This window comes from Oryx dammah, unplaced genomic scaffold, assembly GCF_014754425.2.
Source record: "Oryx dammah isolate SB20612 unplaced genomic scaffold, SCBI_Odam_1.1 HiC_scaffold_5, whole genome shotgun sequence".
NCBI classification, from domain to species: Eukaryota; Metazoa; Chordata; class Mammalia; order Artiodactyla; family Bovidae; genus Oryx; species Oryx dammah.
In genome coordinates, this window is record NW_024070189.1 from 44,563,860 (window position 1) to 44,582,764 (window position 18,905).

At 49.3% G+C, this 18,905-nt stretch overlaps 1 protein-coding gene across 1 annotated transcript in view; it reads right to left on the bottom strand.

Annotated features, from left to right (window-relative positions):
• GALNT10 (polypeptide N-acetylgalactosaminyltransferase 10) overlaps nucleotides 1-13,557 on the bottom strand; it is a 230,941-nt gene extending 217,384 nt beyond the window's left edge. The window contains exon 1 of the mRNA XM_040241469.1: nucleotides 13,268-13,557. Coding sequence (XP_040097403.1) covers nucleotides 13,268-13,426 — 159 coding nt within the window. The 5' untranslated portion in view covers nucleotides 13,427-13,557. The remainder of the gene's footprint in view (nucleotides 1-13,267) is intronic.
• Nucleotides 13,558-18,905: the final 5,348 nt, after the last annotated feature.

Genomic DNA, 18,905 nt, shown 5'->3' on the forward strand with positions numbered 1-18,905 from the left:
AGGCCACGCTCCCTCCAAAGCCTCCAGGGGTGGGTGTGCCTCTGTCTCACCCGCTGCTGGCAGCTCCAGGCCTCTGTGGTTTAGGGCAGCACAGCTCCCATCTCGGCCCCCGACTCCACATGGCCGTCTTCCCTCTCTGTGTCTCTTCTCATGGCAGGACACCAGTCAGCTGCACAAGAGAGTCACACTGGACCATGCTGCTCCAGCATGTCCTCATCTTAATCAAATACATCTGCTATGACCCTATTTCCAAGCAGGTCACATACTGAGGGCCTGGGAGTTGGAGTTCCAACATGTCTTTTGTGGGGGACATGATTCAACCCATAGGAGTCCATTCATCCATTTAATGGGAGATGGGGATCCTTGGAAAAAGACCTGCCCAAGGTCACACAGCAATTGAAGGCATTTCCTCCACTACGAAGAGAACAGAACAGGGGTCAACAAACCAGGGTCTGTCAACCAGTCTGCTGTCTGATTTTGCAAATAAAGTTTTATTGGTATGTCCATTCCTCTATATATTGTCTTCAGCTGCTTTCACACTAAAATGACAGGGCTGGGGACACGCAGCAGAGACCGTATGGCCTGTAAAGCTTAAAATATTCTCTGGACTGCTGCTGCTGCTGCTAAGTCACTTCAGTCGTGTCCGACTCTGTGTGACCCCATAGTCAGCAGCCCACCAGGCTCCCCCGTCCCTGGGATTCTCCAGGCAAGAACACTGGAGTGGGTTGCCATTTCCTTCTCCAATGCATGAAAGTGAAAAGTGAAAGTGCTCTGGACTGCAAGAATACATAAAATACGCTGGCCACATTTGGGGGTGGAACTTCTAGAGACAGGAGGAGGCCTGGGCCCACATGGCAGCTCTCTGGGACCTATTCTTTCCAGTGGAAGTCCTCTCAGCTGTCCTGCTGGGAAAGCTCCTTCACTATAACTTCCCTCTGCCTAGAGAAATGGCAAAACAGCACAACATCTGTGCCGCCAAAGTTGTATAAATTAAATTCTATACGCATTTCCAAGAGACAGAGATTAATTCTAACAGGAAGGTCAGAGAAGACTTTCTGGGAAAGGAAAGATTTGAGAGATGCCTGCGAAGATGGGTAGTGGACACTCGAGAAATTCTCTGAGGCCACCCTGAGCAGCAATAGATTACCTAGGACTCTGCTCAGCTAAAGGAAGTGAGCTCCCATCACTGGGGGTGTTTAAGCCAATTATGGCTGACCATTTGGCAGGGATGCAGTTGAGGGAGACGGAGCAAGATGAAAACAGACCCCCTTAGGATCATGGATTCCACAGTGGTAGGCAGATGGCTTCTGCAGTCTCATCTCTCATCATATTTGCTCAGAGAGCCACACACAGCAGAGGGGGTCAGCTGGGGAGGGGGCAGGGGACGAGGAAGAGAGACACACAGAGAGAAGAGAGGGCTGAGAATCAGAGGGGCTGAAAAAGGTGTATCACACCCAAAGTCAAAGAGAGCCCCCATCAACCACAAAGGGAAGAAATCCACACCCAGGTTTGTGGTCCCCTTATCTGCCACAAAGAAAAGAGAGAGAGCAAAAGCCTGACAATTAGGGTGAAAACAATCAAATGTCCCTTTAATATCCCTCTTGGCACCTGCCAGCCTTCTTAATGTGCCCTATTGTTTCCTGGCAGGGCTCCACCGCCTCTCCCACTGCCAGGGGAGGGGAAGAGCAGTGGCCCAGCCAGAATCCAGGCTGGGAACAGGGAGGTCAGGGGAGGTGCACCCCAGATGTGTGGGGCTGACTCTGGCCTTCCCAGCAGGAAAGCTAACCCAGCAGATGGCAAGATCTGGCCATGGTCCAAAGGGAAGGGTACAGGAAGAGTTCCAGGTATGAAAGCTGACAAGGCTCTTGTACCTGTCCTTGGCTCATGTGCCAGGAAGCTATTATCCCCACTTTACAGGTAAGGAAAAGGGGGCCAAGAGAGGTCAAATGACTTGCCACAGGCGTCAATAAAACAGGGTAGTTAAGAGGCAGTTAAGCAAGTTTTGAGAGTCAGAAGTCTGAGTTTGGGTCCCACCATGTGTTTCCTCTGCATACCTGAGAGGTTACTTATGCTTCCTGAGCCCCTGTTTTGCCATCTGCAAAATGACCACAGTAAGAGCACTTAGCGGCTTCCCAGGTGGCACAGTGGTCAAGAATCCACCTGACTGAACCACAAGAAGAAGAGCACTCAGTACAGTGGAGAGATAAGATGGGCACAGGGCACAGCAGGCAGCGAGACCAATGATTAATGGGGGTTACCAGTACCGCTGTGGAGCCAGGGCAGAAAGAGAGCGAACTCTCGGCCCAGGACTGGCCACCACACAGACTGGCCCCAACCTCCACCCTCCACCGCCCCACCAGCAGCCACCTAGAGCCACTAAGGGAGGTTCCTGAAAGGGGCCAGGGCGAGGAGAGATTGGACGGAGCTGCAGCCACTCCTCCGTGGTAGAGGCCTCTCTACTCAGAGACCCGGGTGGCTGCATTCAGTGAACTGCCCTCACATAGGCTCTCTTTTCCAGAAATGCCCCTGGATGCCTTTGAGGGCCCCCCTCCCAAAGGCCGTTTCTGCTGGGAAAGGCATCTTTCCTCTCATTTCACAAACTCCTAACACACCCCCTATAACAGGAATGTACATACTGGGGTTCCCTAACATGCCAAGAAACACAGGCAGAGAACACAGTAGACTCTGTGTTCACATTAGTTCTAATGAACCAGTGGCGGCCCCTGACACAGCTGGAATGAACTACATTAGACAGGTGGACCTCAAATTCAGAACCGCCAGAGAGACAGAGGCAAGGCAAGTGGTTCCTAGGCTCACACAGAGCGGGAGTCATTCAGGTAGAAGCTTAACTGAGTCTGTTCAAGAGCCTAAGGCTTATATTTTACATTTCCAAGTAACCACATTTTCACTCCCCTGGAAAGTGCATTAGGTTTACACTCAGAAGGAGCAACCTCAGCTCACTTGCTCACTTATGCTCTTTGAACTGCAGTTGTCGCATCTGTCAAGTGGGTACCATAAACTCCATTCTGCCTCTACCATGAAACAGAGAGCAAACTGAACACAAGTTTTATAAAGCAGGGCTCCCAAACTCAAATGCCCCCAGAGGCCAGTGCAGTTACATGAAAAGGTGAAGAAGCCAGGTTTGAGATCACAAAGTGTGGTGGGGGCAGCAGTCAACTCAAGAGCTGGAGCCTATCTAGAGCAGCAGCTGCTACCCAGATGCAGCCACTTTTTGTGATGCTAGACTCTTCCGTTCTTTCCTAAGAGCACGAAAAGAAGATTTTTTAAAATGTGAAGTATTTCAATGTTTTAGGTACTGACCACTTACTAACATTTAAAAATAGAGACACACAACCATATATGGGCCAGCATTGGGTTAACCACACAAAACACACCTTTAGGCTACCTGTGGCCCACAGGCCACCAGTGTGCAATCTCCAATAAAGCACCATATAAGGTGTTTCTCTTTTTTTTAAGTAATATAATACAAAGATGAAATAAAGTAATAAGAAGTTTATAATTACTTTATATTATGAAGTAATAAGTAAAAAGTTCTCTGAAGGAGACAGCCATTAAGGTTTATTACCAATAAAATAACTAGGAATTCAAACTACAGCCCCTGGTGTCCCAAAAACAGAGAGTCACTAACTTTTCACCAAAGTTAGGTGCCAAATTTAGAAACTGGTTATTTCACAAATAGACGTGCATACGCGTACATATTTTAACTGTCAGCAGCGGACTGATCAATACTCAGGAGGAGACATGCAAAAATTATAGTTTTCAGTTGAATGCATACAATGTGCTTCAGCAGCAGGAAGTAATTTTCACACACACTCTGCCACCAGATGTTTCCAACCTGTTCCCTTTAAAAAGCCCCTTCCTCCAAAGCCCCGCCAGGCCCCTCTGCTCCACGGCCCTGGCCTCTCCTCCTCCAGGAGGTGGACCAGCCCAAACACACAACCCTGGTTAACTAGGCTTTTGGGGAAACTGCCCAGGAGTGAGGCTCCCAGGTGGCTGTGGAACCTGCTGCAACCCTGCGTGGAGGCATCCAGCTCACGGAAAAGCATTCCAGAGCCAACACGAGACCCAAGAACCAGGCTCATGGGGCTCTCACGATAACCTGCCTCTGCGGTCTCCTCCTGTCTGGAGAAGAGGATGGAGTCACCCAGGGTCAGAGGTCCACTGGGTGGCGAGGCAGCAGGAAGAAGCCTCGGGCTGTGAGCTCTGCTCTGCTCCGGGGAAACATGTGGTCTGGAATCCTGTTTCCATCACTTCCCAGCTCTGGGGCCCCGGATGTGTCACGGAACCTCTCTGCTCATATTCTCATCTTTAAGGTAGTTTAATCATAACCATGACATGAGGAAGCGGTGCTGGTTATGCTCATTTTAGGAGCAAGGAGAGCTGGGCCTGGGAATCAGGGGGCTGGTTCACAATTGCATGCTCTCTCCAGATCAAGGGAGAGGCCCTGAGGGTCTCCATGATGCGACCCTTCCCCAGAAGGGCCTGAGTTTAGTACCTGCCCCCTTTGTGGGCATCTCACCCCATCCCCACAGCAGGATGGCAGAGCACCCATCCTGGAAGGGCAGCAGATCACAGGCACTAATGGAAAGTGGAGCATTAGTGCCCCCAGAGAGTCCTTGCCCCTCACTGCAAAGTGATTTGCAAAGTGCCTGGTTCATCCCGGATGCCAATCCTGGACTCTGAGCTGTCTGCATTTGACACTGTGCCTCTATTAACAGACACCCAAGTCCCTCAGGGAGAACTGGCTGGCAACTCAGAGAAACTGCAGATAAATGCACTCCCCAGGAATAGCTGTTCAAAGCGTTCCTGGGAGGAGAGGAGTGAGCACCTGGGAAGGAAGGCAAGGTCCGCCTTCTGGGGGTGCTGACAAGCTGGGGATGTGGGTGGAGAGATTTCCCTGCTGTATCTCAGCAGGATCTAGTGAATACAGGCTCCTTGGCCCACTCCAGACAGGCTCAAGCAGGCTTCTTGGGCATGGGCCCTGGAGCTTCCACTGTTAACAGGCTCCTAGGGGATGCTGAAGCGCCCTGCAATTCCAAAAGACCCGTTCTCTGAGGCCAGGCTTCCTGGACCTGGCCAGCAGACACCTAGCATGCACACATCACTCACTCACCTGCCTGCTCCTCAGTGCCTCAGCAAATACTTAGGGCAATCAAGAGAGGGTGACTAGAATGGAGGTTCGCTCTTGCTTTCAGAAGCAGATGGTTTGGACAGATCAAAAACACTGACTGTGCTGCATGATACACTTGCTCAGAGGAGAGACTTGCTTCCTAAAGTTGTCCCAGAGAGACTTGCTTCCTAAAGTTGTCCCAGCAGGGGTGAGGCGGGTTTAGGGGCCAGGTGGCAGGGAAGAAGGGTGTCACAGGCAAGGGAGCAGGTACATGGAGGTCCAGAGGCTCATAGAACACACGGATAGGGGCAGGGAGGGAGAAGCAGACAGACAGACAAGACCATGCCTTCCTGGAAGGGCCTCTGGTCTAAGTGGGCAGAGAATGCCAAGGCTCAGAGGAACTAAACCAGGGTGAGCAACTCCTGGCGGCTGGAGTAACCAAAGAATGCTTCCTAGAAGTGGCTAATATTACCTAGATGGATGCAGAGGATCTGTATTCTCTCCCAAATGAGGAAGTAGGTGGGCACAGCCAATGATTACTTCAGATTCCAAAGAGTCAGGCAGTGGGGTACACAGAGCAGCCGGTGCATGCATGACCTCCTCCCACCCCTAAATAATAATTAGAGACACGTCTGGCCCTGCTCCACTGGTGAAGTCTGTGCCATGACCCGACCACCTATCCACCTTCTGCACAATGATAATGTAAGCATCCCTCCCTACTTCTGCCACAGGGAGGCCATGAAGAACGGACCCCTGCTCTGAGCCAGGCACTGCTCACAAATAGCAGCAGCACCACGTTGACTGAGTGCTTTCTGTACCAGGCCTGGTGCTCAGGGCTCCACTTGCGGTGATGCATCCAACCCTCAGAATGCTCACCCTATACAGTTAACATGATGCCCATTGTACAGGCCGAGAATCCCTGGCATGGAGGTCCAGTGATTTGCCCAAGGGTAGGGATCTGAATCAGGAAGTGCAGCTCCAAAACTAGAGCCCTACCCACTGCCCCACAGAATCTCAATCTAGGGGGACTCAGAAGTCACTTTGCCAGTGGGGCTTCAGCAGGGTAGGGTGAAGGCTCCTCTTCAAGGTCACCAAGTGACCTTGTGGGCTCATCCTCCACCACCAAGGAAGTTCAGTCTGAGAGCCATGGTCTCTCCCCTCTGCACAGATCTCGGGGTGGAGGGGTGGCATGGAAAGCAGGGCGTTTGATTGGCCTCAGCTCTGGGTTAGAGACTCATGGGCTCAAGTACTAGTTCAACAACCACAGGCTGTGCATATTTGGACAAATATCTGCACCTCTGTGAGCCTCCGTGCCTTCACTGGTTCCCACCTGTTTATAATTGTGAGTACTTAACAAGATGTACAGGTAAAGGGTTTATTAGTCCAACATCTAGCAGAATAAGTGCTAAACAAACAGTAGCTGCTGTTAATCATTATCATTAACATTATTATCTTCATTATCATCCGCATCATCACCGTGTTCATTTCATACTGTGGTTTCTACCATCTGAGAAATCTGAAGACAATTTAGCATCTGAAGCTCAGAATTCTCTCAGAACCCAAGGGAAGGAAAAAATGGGCCTGCTTTTCCCCTTCTCTCTACTATCTATACTCAGCAGAGGGCAGCAAACAGGAACCATCCAAAGATAAGAGAGGAGAGAGACACATGGAGAGAAAGCTACACAGTCATAAATACACACCCACCCATCACAGCAAGCGGAATTGTTTAGCTTCCTCTAGCTTTCAAAGTATGAACACTCCGCCTCCTCCAGCTAAGAAGGGCCAGGCAGAAAAAAAAGTGGAAGCTGAAGAGACAGAAGTTCTTTTACAGCTTCAGAGAAATTTTCAATGAACTGCCTTTTAATGGGGGGCAGGGGGATGAGGGAGAAGGACAGCTCTGTGAGGGGAAAGGCAGGCGGCTGCAGAACTCATAAGATTAAATAAAGGCAGCTTTTAACTGCTCCTTGTCTTAACCCTCTACTTACATTATGCTGGAAGCATTTGGGCCGGAGCTTTTCCCAGGAGGACACTGAGACCCGCAGAGGGAATGTCTCAGCCAGGGTGGCAGGGCTGGGATGAGAACAGGGACCTCCAGACTGCAGGTTCAGTAGCCAGAACTAAGTCCAAGAGGGCAAAGAGGCTCTGCCTCGAGGTTCTGCCCAAATCTGATGCCCCAGTAGTGACTGCCTGGGACACTGTGTCAGCAGGATTCTGGAGTTGACAATTGTTGGCTTCATCCCTAGATTTTATTTCCTCTCCTCCCCACAAGAACACCCAGACTCTTGTCCCCAGAAACTGCTCCTCCTGTGATTGGAGTGGCCTGGCCCCACCCCTAGCTCCAGAGTAAGTTAGGTCCTGCAGCAGAGCCCTTCCTCCTGACAAGTGTGCATGGTTACATCCAAATTGAGCCAATAACACCTAAGGAGTCTTGCTAGAGTGTACAGGAAACAAGTTTCTACTCTCTTATAAACAAGATACCAGAAGAGACAGACTCTCTCTCTTCTAGGATCTAGGTGTGGAGTTGAGGTCAGATAGAGCTACAACCATTTCTTTGCTACCTTAGGGGCTCAGTCTAGAATGTGAACCTCTAGATCACACCACACCTGAAGTCCACTGCAATGACAGGAATTAATATATCCCATTAAGTGGCTCAGTGGTAAAGAACCCACCTGCCTGCCCATGCAGGAGACACTGGAGACGTGGGTTCCATCCCTGGGTCGGGAAGATCCCCTGGAGGAGGAAATGGCAACACACTCTAGTATTCCTGCCTGGAGAATCCCATGGATGGAGGAGCCTGGAGGACTACAGTCCACAGGGTTGCAAAGAGTTGACACGACTGCGCGCAAGCAGTATAGGTCCTTACTTGGTTCAGCCCACATGACTTAATTCATTCTGTTAACTTCAACTGACAGAGCCTGACATGGCTCTTAAACAAGACTAGCTCCATCTGCCACGGGAGCACTAATGGTGCCACATACTACGCATCCTTTTAACTCCTCTATTGCCCTGCTGGATCCCACTGCCACCTTCAAATTTAATATATTTCACTTACTTTAAAACTGTAAAAATTCGGGAAGAAAATTTACAAAAATAGATTTCCAAAAAAAAAAAAAAAAGCCAAACAAACACTTACAACCCAGTAAGTTCCAGCAGATAATTGGTCCCAATAAGTACTGGCCTCCAAAACTGAGACTGATAATCTTGGCTCAAGAGGGATATAATTGTAGAGAAGGATCAAGTATTAAGAAAAAAATTTTTCCTTGTCAAGGGGAAAAATAAGCATGGTGAACTAGAAAAGAACTCGGAGAAGAACTGGGCTGTCTGCATCCCTCCCTCTCGAAACTGACAGCCCCTCTCCCAGGCCTCAGTTTCCGTACCTACAATAGGCGGGGCTTGGACTAGGTAACTTCTGTAGCACCCTTCCTGCTCTGACATGCATAGATCATTTAGCAAACACGTTCTGACTATTTTCCAAGTGCCAAGGCTTTAGCTATGTGCGAGAAGAGGATGTGGTTTCTACTCTAAGACATTTCTGGGAGGAGAGGTCATGAAGCACTCCTTAGCCACAGGAACTCAGGGACATATAGGCTACCTCCTTCCCTGGGCATGAGGACAGAGGTTCTCTGCGAAGCAGGAAGGACTCCTGAGGGCATCGGCTCTTCCCTTGCTGTCTCTGACACATATATGGCCTGTGTGTGTGTGTGCTCAGTGATGTCCGACTCATTGCAACTCCATGGACTGTAGCCTGCCAGGCTCTTCCATCTGTAGAATTTTCCAGGCAAGAATACTGGAGTGGGTTGCCATTCCCTCCTCCAGGGGATCTTCCTGACCCAGGAATCAAATCCGAGTCTTCTGTGTCTCCCACATTGGCAGGCAGATTCTGTACCACTGCGCCACCTGGGAAGCCCCATATATGGCATACAGTCAGATATATGCAAAGTTCAGAGCCCACTGCAAACACCCTCATGAGCATTCAGCTGCCATGGGACATACTTCTGGCTGCCAAGTTTGCCTCAGGGCATTTTTTCAGTGATGAGATCCTGCTGCCATCTCTGTGTAAGAGCTGACCGTGGACAAGGTACAATTAGCAAGCAAGATGATTATCCTTTAAATGGGCCTCTGCTTTTTCATTCCTGATTTCATTATTTGTTATCGTGTCACTGGAGCCAACAGAATAAAGGTTGAACACAGTCTGAGAGAAGGCATTAGAGTATGAACATGTCCCTAAAGCAGTGACCTCATCACAAGTTAGATACAGTGGCCTATTTAAACACGCTTCTACTAACCAGGTCTTTCCAATACAAGCTTCCAAACAAACTCACAGAACCCGAGTACAGCTGGAGTTGGGAAAGACCTAACAAAGTATCTATCCCCTCCATTGCAGACGAGATTCAGCATGCCATTAACTCCACTTAAGTTGCAGCATTTAGAAACAGTTGAGGCGGAAGCGAAGTCTGGGCTTTGAGGAAAAGAGACTGATTAGCAATGTCTGCCCTGGCCAGAGAAGGGGAAATGCTCTTCTGACACACACTGACCTTTCCCCTTCTGAATCTAAGCCCTCACTTCACAGATGAAGAATCTAAAGCCCAGAGAGGTTAAACCACTTTCCTGAGATCACATAGTGAGTTTAAGGCAAGAAAGTGAAGTAAAACCCAGGCCTCTGTTCCCAGACCTTCCTCCGCTGGGATCCTTGGGAACTTGCAAACCTAGGATGATAAAGGAATGCAGGAAGTCAGATTTGCTCAGGTAAATCAACAACAGATCAGATTTCAGCTGGGCAAGCAGACTGAGAAGGGATTAGCAATCTAAAGGATCCCAGCCCCTCTGTGGGAAATAAATCATTCCCTGGTGACCTTTCTAAGGTCCTTCACTTCCTGATGGGTAAGGCTCTGCCACCAGGAAGCCAAAAGAAGGCGGCAGGGGGAGGAGGGAAGTTCTGATTTCTGGATGTTCTAAGAATAAAGTTCAGCTCTGACACAATAAGGAAAAACTCTTGATATTTGAAAATTAAAGTCATTGGTATTCCATTATCCCACCTTCTTATCCCATTGGTATTCCATTATCCCAACTTCTACTGCAAGCTGCTATTATCCAATAAAGTCATTTTCATAAGAGATTAAGGCTCAGAAATGGGGAGGGACTGCATCATATTTCTTTAACACAGGTTTTTAATAGCCAGCTCCCAAGCCTGGAATGTGAAACAGACCAGAGAATTAAACCAAGATGCTAAACAGACTGGGACTAGGAAGGAGAGGCACTCCCCAAATTAAAATGAAGATGGCTTCAAGACTGACTTTTCTTGCTTGGTTTTGCAACTTTCCAAGAAGCCAGCTGTCCGACCAAAGGAATGCTCAAATCCTTGAAGCATTTTGTGTCCTTTACAAATTCGCTGCCCTACCCGGCTCCAGTGGTACACCCAGCATAAGCAAGTATGACTTACACAGACTTACATTCTAGCAGATGATAAACCCTCTGAGTTCAAAATCCTGTATTCTTTAATCCAGTGGAGAAATCAAAGCGTTAAAGGACTAAAACAGTGCATATGTTACTACCAGAGAAATTTCCCCCAAACCCACAAGGAATACAGTTTTCATTCGGGTGAAGTCCGTAGTCCAACTTCCCTCCACAGCCTCTGTAGTTATTTCTACCTGAAAGATCAGTGAGGTGCTCTGGGATGATTCTCAGCAATTATAAGAGTGACAAGCTGAGCTCAGAACTGGTCAGCTCTGTCGAAAGAACTGTGTGTGCTCCAGATGCCAGATTCCTCAGATAGCAGCCTGACGTGGTCTGTGCACGTTCCAGCCCTCTGGGATGTGAGATGGAACCTCAGTGCTCTGAGAAGTCAGCCTCCTCTCTCTAGGCCAGCTGACATTTAAAAGGACTGGGGGCCAAGCCGAGCACTGTGCATCTGCAGGAGAGCGAAACACAAAGGGGCTGTGTGGAAACTTGGCAGAGTGTTCCTGAAAGGCAGCAGACGAATGCCGAATCCTATAGCACCTAGAAGAGCTGGTCATTCGGGAAACAGCTCCATTCTGCTGTTCCCAGGAGACACAGTATTTCCTCTAAAGCAAAGATCATCAGTTGCTACCACATACCATCACCACCAAACCCCTTTTCCACTTCTGGCTCCTCTCCTGCTTCATGATATTCTAAAGCAAAAGAAACGAACAAGAACTAGACCTTCCTAGATAAGCCTTTCTGTCCATTTCAGTTACGGGCTCCAAGCAGTACCCAGCTGTTGCTCCCCTCTCTCTGCCCCAAAGGCTGCCTTACTCCATCAATCCCCTCTTGTGCAAGAGAGTAATTTACTTTGAAAGCTCAGGCCAAACCAGCAGTTAACCTTGACCTTCTCTCTACACATCTGGGTCTATAGAAAATGAAAATCAGGACGTCTCTGGCATCCACAGCAGATGAAATACGAGGGCTTTCTCCAGGCAGAGGCAGAATGTCAGGAGCTATTTTAGAACTGGTTACAGCTATTCCAAAGGAGAGTTTGCACTTGGGCAGGACAATGCCCCCTTGATCTGGGGCTGTGTCCAGGATGGAGCCCTCACAGCTAGGGATGCTACAAAGGGCTCCTGCCTCAGGAAAGGAAAACAGAAGTGGTTGTTGTCCTCCACACTGACTCACTTATGGTATCACCGGACCAGAGACCACATTTCACAGACGGAGAAAGGGGAGCCCAGGTAGGGAGATGGGAGGTGGTCAAAGATACACACAGCAAGTTAATAGTAAAGCTGAGGACAGAACCCTGACCTCCTGCCCCTGATGGTGCTCCAGGGTGGGAACAGATTTCATGCAGGAAAAACCCATACGGATACAGAATTTAAGAGAGGGGGTCTAAGTCAGTTGTCAGGGTTTGAACTGGGGGTTTAGGAAGGGAGTTGGGGCTTTGGCTTCCAAACAGGAAGATCTCCCAGAAGGAGTAACCAGGTCCTCCAGGATGGTTTGCAACAATTACCAAAATGATAGGCTGCCCTCAAATTGGTCGGCCCTGTCATAAAGAGCCCTCTGTACATAAGACAGCAGCCTGAACCTGGGAGGATAAGGGCAAACCATCCAAAGTCAGTCTCTTCCCTTGTCTGCCGACCATCAGTCAAGTTCAACCTTGATGCAAAATTATCTACTTGCCATGGGACAAAACAAATCCCACAAGAAAAACTGCAATGTCCCACTGTGGGAAACAGTTCACGCATATATATCCTGACTGGCACCTACTGAGCCAGGAGCTGGGAGAATAGGAGTAATGTGACAGAGTTTTTGCTATCAGTCTATATGTACTCCTCTCTCTCTCTCTCTCACACACACACATACATAATTGAGTTCAGAGGAGGCAAAAATAATTAAAATCCCAGTCCTGGCTACAAAAAACACCACACCTAGCAGCCTGGACAAGTTCAGAAGGGGTCACAGGTAGTACTTTGAGAAGGGACAGGGAAAGCATCTGATGTTCCATGCTCAGGGCCCTGGGCACAAATAGCTTCTGAGGAATTTGGTGAGGCGGGGGGTGGAGGTGGGGGGGTCCTCCCACCACAGCTCCCACTTCTGGATGCCCAGAAAGTCAAAGGCAGCAGGTCCCTCAAAGAGCAGGAGCTCAAACACCCCCATCCTCCAGGGCCTGAAGCTCCAAGGAGAGCATGATCTTTGCATCTTCCAAGGAATCCACAGGATCTGGGAAAGAAAGAAGGCTGGGAGGGTGAGTACTGTGGAGAGGAAGGAGGTCCAGAGGTCTCTTTGGGCACATGAGTAAACAAGAAAGGGGCTGACTTCAGTAGGAAACACTTGGATCAGCAGGTGGGGGGCGGGGGGCAGAAAAGAACTGGGATACGGGGATGCAGACAGGATCTTCCAAAAGGGAGAGATGCTGGAAGAGGTGAGAAATGGAACAGAAAAGAGGATGGTGACCTATGGGCATCAGGAGTCCTGGTTTATAGTTCTGGTTAGGTTTCTGAAGAGCGGGGACAATCCCTGCCCTTCTCTGAGCCTCAATTTTCCCATCTAAAACAATGGGAAGAACAGAGGAGTCTCTGGCGCTGACTCTGAGGAGACAGCGGACGGCGAGGAAGGAACCAACCGAAGGCTGGAAGGGAAATCGGGAAGAGCGTGTTCCCAACTCCATGGCAACTGAGGACTCACCTGTCCGGCGGCCGCGGCCGCCGCTGATCCGGATCCCCCGGGGGTGCCGTCGGGCTGCCGCTCGCGGTACAGCGCCCAGAGCCCCACGTTGGGCAGAAGGACCAGGGCCGCCAGGACCAGCGCCACCGCCTGCAGAAGCCGCTTCTCCTTCCGCCTCATCGGGGCCGGTCAGCCCCGCCGCGCCCCGCCGGCCCCGCCGCGCCGCCCCCCAGCTCCGCGCGTCCGCCCGTCCGCCCGGCGGCGGCAGCAGCTCTACGAAGAGAAGCGACCGCGGCGCCGGCCCCGCTCCAACTCCGCGGCACTTCCGCCGCTCGCCGGCCGGGGAGCCGGGCTCCGCCACCGCGTCGCCGCCGGGGGGTGGGGGTGCTCCGCCGACACCGCCGCCCGCGAGCCTCGCCGAGCCGCGTGTCCCGTCTCGGCCTTTTCAGTGTCTGCTGCCGAAAGCCGTGAACCCTGGGCCGCGGCTTCTCGCTGCTCTTTCCGTTCCGCCCGGGTGCGACAGGCCCAGGGCGGCCCGCTCCCCCCTTCTCGGACCGCGATGGTGCGGTCCGCTCCTCAGCGGCTCCCCCGCCCGCGGGAGCTTTGCAAAAGTCCCGGAGTTGGCGAGTTGGGCGCTAACTGGTGCGCGCTGTGGGACACGCTCCTGGGGACCCCTAAAGTCTCGCCCGGCCACCTCAGCTCCGGACTCCAGCCGAGAGTTTTCGGGCTTCCTGGGGGGTATGCAAATGGTACTGGAGTCCGGACACTCCACTTCTGGGAGTGGGGCTGTGGCGTCCCACCCCGAGGCTCGGCCCGCAGGACCTGCGGACCTCCTTTGCCCCCCGGCCTCGGTATTCCCAGGCGGGAAATGGGGCCGCCGCTGCGCTGCACGGTTCTGTGCACCCTGGTTTTCTTCCCCCCGAGTTCCCGGTGGTAGGTGTGAACGCCATCTGTAGACTGGGGAGTGCAGCCTCACCCACCCCGCCACCTGTCTGTGGTCCCTGCACACCGGCGGGGAAGTGTGACCGCAGCGTCTCTGCAGGACCTCTCCTCACGCGAGATCAGCCTCCTTGGACTTCGAATGCCCTCCAGTCGCACTCTGGGCTGTCAGCTCACCGAGTGAGCCCTTTCTCCAAACCTCTTGTTCAGCTCCTCGGCAAATTGGGCCAGGCACGGGGATGAAATGAAAACAGATTCTGTAGCCTTGACGTCTGGGGGCTAAAACATTAAACACGTAATTTCATTAGATGAGCGAATGTGCCTATAGCTGTGGTAAGTACTCTGAGGAAGTCTGGCCGCCTCGGCGCTGCAGCCCGCCGGCCGAAGAGCGGGACTCCGACGGTGATGCCTGTGGCTCCTACAGTGCTCTTCGTTTATTAATGAATTGCTTCCTCTCTGCTGCCCAGGGACGACGCGCCCTCTTGGTTGCCTTCCTTTTTAACACCCCTCGCCCCCCGGTACACGCGTTCTCTTGATCCTCCGGGTTTCCAGCCCAGTCGCAGATCCTTGTGCCTAGTTAGTTGCTAGCAACGCCCCTTCCCCCGCGCCGGCCTTGGACCGGCGTCCTGACAACTCCTGCCTCTCGGTTCTTCCAGCTCCAGGCTGGGCGATGGGGATTCAGTTTTCTGCAATCATAGCTCAGATCTTGACACTTGTTAGGAAACCTTCAAAACTCCCATCACCTAGGCTGTAGAGCCACATGCCTCTCTGACCTGCTGCCGCCGCCAAGTCGCTTCAGTCGTGTCCGACTCTGTGCGACCCCATGGACGGCAGCCCACCAGGCTCCCCCGTCCCTGGGATTCTCCAGGCAAGAACACTGGAGTGGGTTGCCATTTCCTTCAATGCATGAAAGTGAAAAGTGAAAGTGAAGTCGCTCAGTCGTGTCCGACTCTTAGCGACCCCATGAACTGCAGCCTACCAGGCTCCTCCGTCCATGGGATTTTACAGGCAAGAGTACTGGAGTGGGGTGCCATCGCCTTCTCCACTCTGATCTCCTAGAGCTCATCATTCTCTCCTCTCTGTCCTGCCCTGCCAGCTGCTGGCTACTTTCCTTCCTGTGTTGTGGACCACACCGTTCCTTCCACCCAGAAAGCCTGCTCCTCCTCTCCATCTATGACGGTGGAAACCTTGTCCCTCCTTCTGTGTTTAGTTGAACAGCCACCTCCTCCACGAAGTCCTCCAAAACTTCTCCTCAGGGGGCTGCTGTCTTTGGTCTTGTCACAGTAGTGCTTACCTTATGCTGAAATGTTTACTCTATTCCAGTCACCATGTTAAACCCTCAGCAAACATTACCATCTTTACTGCTCACAGTCACTCTGTGAGGTAAGTGCTTTTCTTATCCTTGTTTGCAAGTGAGGTTCAGATTAAAGAAGGCTGCAGCCAGAATGATCCTGATTTAATAAAGATCAGGTAGATAGATCAACACTCTGCTCAGATCCTTCTAATGGCTTCCCATCTTCCACTGGATTTCTGGAAGGAGCTATAATGTCCTACAAGGCCATATGAACAGCCCCCACCCTCTACTCTTACTTGTGCCCCAGCCTATGGACCTTCTTGCTGTTCCTCAGAGTGCCTCAGGCACATTCCTGCCACTAGGCTTTTGCACTTGCTGTTTCCTCTGTCTGGAATACCCACTCTTCCTTCCCTAGATCCTAGCCCTGTGACTTTTTTTTTTTTTTTTCAAATGAAAATGATCCCAATTGTATTTGTAAAATAGTAAGAAAATGTTACAAATTACATTTATGCCAAATAAATATGAAAACTTAGATGACAATATTTTTCTCAGGAAACATACATTAGCAAACACAAATCAAGAAGAAAGAGGAATCTTGAATATCACAATAACTATTAAAAAGAAAAACTAAACAGATAATAAAAAACCATCCCAAGCCCTTCTTCCAAAGAAGAGGAAAGTTACCAAATCCAGGCATTGTCACAGGCAAGGTTTACAATTCTTAAAGAAATTTTTAAAGGGAAGATTATATTTTAATAGTATTTATATATTTTTTAAGCTACCTGGTGATTTTTAATATTTACTGCCCTTGTTTATGTGGTAAAAATATACAAAATATAGAATTTACCATTTTAACCGTTCAGTGGCATTAAATACATTCACATTGTTTTGCGGCCATCACTTCCATCCATTTCTAGAACATTTTCATCTTCCCAACCTGAAACTCTGTATCCACTGAACACTAACTCCCCAATTTCCATCCTTCACCTTCCTCCCCTCAACCCCTGGTAACCACCCACCACTCTACTTTCTGTCTTTATGAATTTGCCTGTTCTAGGTACTCCATATAAGTAATCATACCATATTTGACCTTTCGTGTCTGGCTTATTTCACTTATCATAATGTTTTCAAGATTCATCCACACTGTAGCATGTGTCAGAATTTCACCCTTCTTTTTAGTTTGAATAATATCGTATTGTTGCTGCTGCTGCTAAGTTGCTTCAGTTGTATCCGACTCTGTGCGACCCCATAGACGGCAGCCCACCAGGCTCCCCCGTCCCTGGGATTCTCCAGGCAAGAACACTGGAGTGGGTTGCCATTTCCTTCTCCAATGCATGAAAGTAAAAAGTGAAAGTGAAGTCGCTCAGTCGTGTCCGACTCTTAGCCATCCCATGGACTGCAGCCTACCAGGCTCCTCCGTCCATGGGATTTTCCAGGCAAGAGTACTGGAGTGGGGTGCCATTGCCTTCTCTGAATATCCTATTGTATGTATACACATATTTTGCTTTTCTATTCATCTAAGGGTGGGCAATGCTGAACAATACTGCTCTGAATAGCCCTGTGGGTTTTACACTGCAGCTGATGTTCAATGTTTCTGTAATTGGATTTCCATCCTGTCTGTTTGACAAAAGTGGAATTTCCTTTTGGGAAACAAAAGGAAATTTTTGTGTTTTTTCCATTGAGGGAAACACAGTGTTGCAACACTTAAGCACCTCTACAGCACCCAGCACAGTGCTAGAAACCCATGAGGCTCTCCGTGATTTGGCCTGACTTTTAGGTTTTGCCCTCTCTCTTTCCCTTCTAGTTACACTGGTCTTATCACTGTATTCCTCAAATGCACCAAGTTGATAATGGTCTCAGGGCCTTTGCAAAATTGCTGGGCCATTGCTTTTTTTCCTCTAAACCTTTGCACATGGTTTTCTCCCTCCCATCTCTTAGGGAATAAATCAAATGTTCTTTAGAGAGAGCTTCCCTTACTAGCTGATCTAAAATATCAGAAAGTGCCTCCATTATCTCCTTTTGCTTGATTTTTCTTTAGAACAGGTATCATTTTTCATTTCCCTCACTAGAATGTAAGCTTCAAGCAAGAAGGAACTTCGTAAGTTTTTGTCCTTCTATGTTATGCCCTGCCTCTATTAGCACATACTTCTCTTTTTGTGAATCAGAAAACGAGTGCTCCTGCCAGGTAGAGGAATTTGCCCAAAGGGTGCCCACCTCTGCCCAGGTCATAGCAGAGCTAGCAGAGCCAGGGCACCTGGATTTCAGCTTTTACTCCTGCTCAGCCACAGGGAGCTGAGCTGTGGCTCCTTCAGGCCTGCAACACAGTAGGTGTAAGTAATCACCAGCTGAGTGAAGTATAGCACCTGAGGTCATGGATGGGAAAATCTTCAGTGTCTCTCTCTTCCCCATCCCTTCTAGCTCCCAGAAGGAGTCTGCACAAAATTGGATTTGAGCTGTTTCTTATGTCTTATCTGAGTGACTTGTTGATCAAAGCTTCACATCAGCTGGATCAGCCCTCATTAGAAACTCTAGCCCACAAACCCAGCTCTAATTTCAGGACTCTTTGAGCAAAATGTAAGATGTGCCAGGCATGGGTGGTGGGCCTGGGGGTGAGGGTAGTGATCCTCTCAGGGCATTATCACACTCACCAAGACAATACCATTGGAGATATGTGACCAGCACATGAGCTAAGGCTGTTTTCCTGGGGAAACTGATCAAGTCATCAACTGAAATTGAACAAGAAATGTTGCATTCATACCCAGACAAAACTATAATTTGAAGAGATACATGCACCCCTATGTTCATAGCAGCACTATTTACAATAGCCAAGACATGGAAACAATCTAAATGTCCATTGACAGATGAGTGGGTAAGGAAGATGTGGTACAAGTATACAATGGAATATTACTCAGCCATAAAAAGAACAAAATAATGCCATTTGCAGCAATGTGGATGGACCTAGAGATTATCATACAAAGGGAAATAAGAAAGAGACAGATACCATATGATATCACTTATATGTGGATCTAAAATACAGCACAAATGAACATATTTTCAAAGCAGAAACAGACTCACAGACAAAGAGAACAGACTTATGGTTGCTGAGGGGGAGGTGGGGTGGGAGAAGGAAGGCTTGGGAGTTTGGGATTAACAGATGCAAACTGGTATATATAGGATGGATAAACAAAGAGATCCTACTGTATAGCAAAGGGGACTATTATATATTCAGTATCCTGTGATAAACCGAAATGGAAAAGAATATGAAAAAGAGTATATATATGTATAACTGAGTCACTTTGGTTACAACAGAAATTAACACATTGTAAATCAACTATACTTCAATAAAATTTTTAAAATAAAACTAAATTAAAAAAAAACTTTCAATTTCATATTTTGGTGTAATCAATTAACAATCCTGAGATAGTT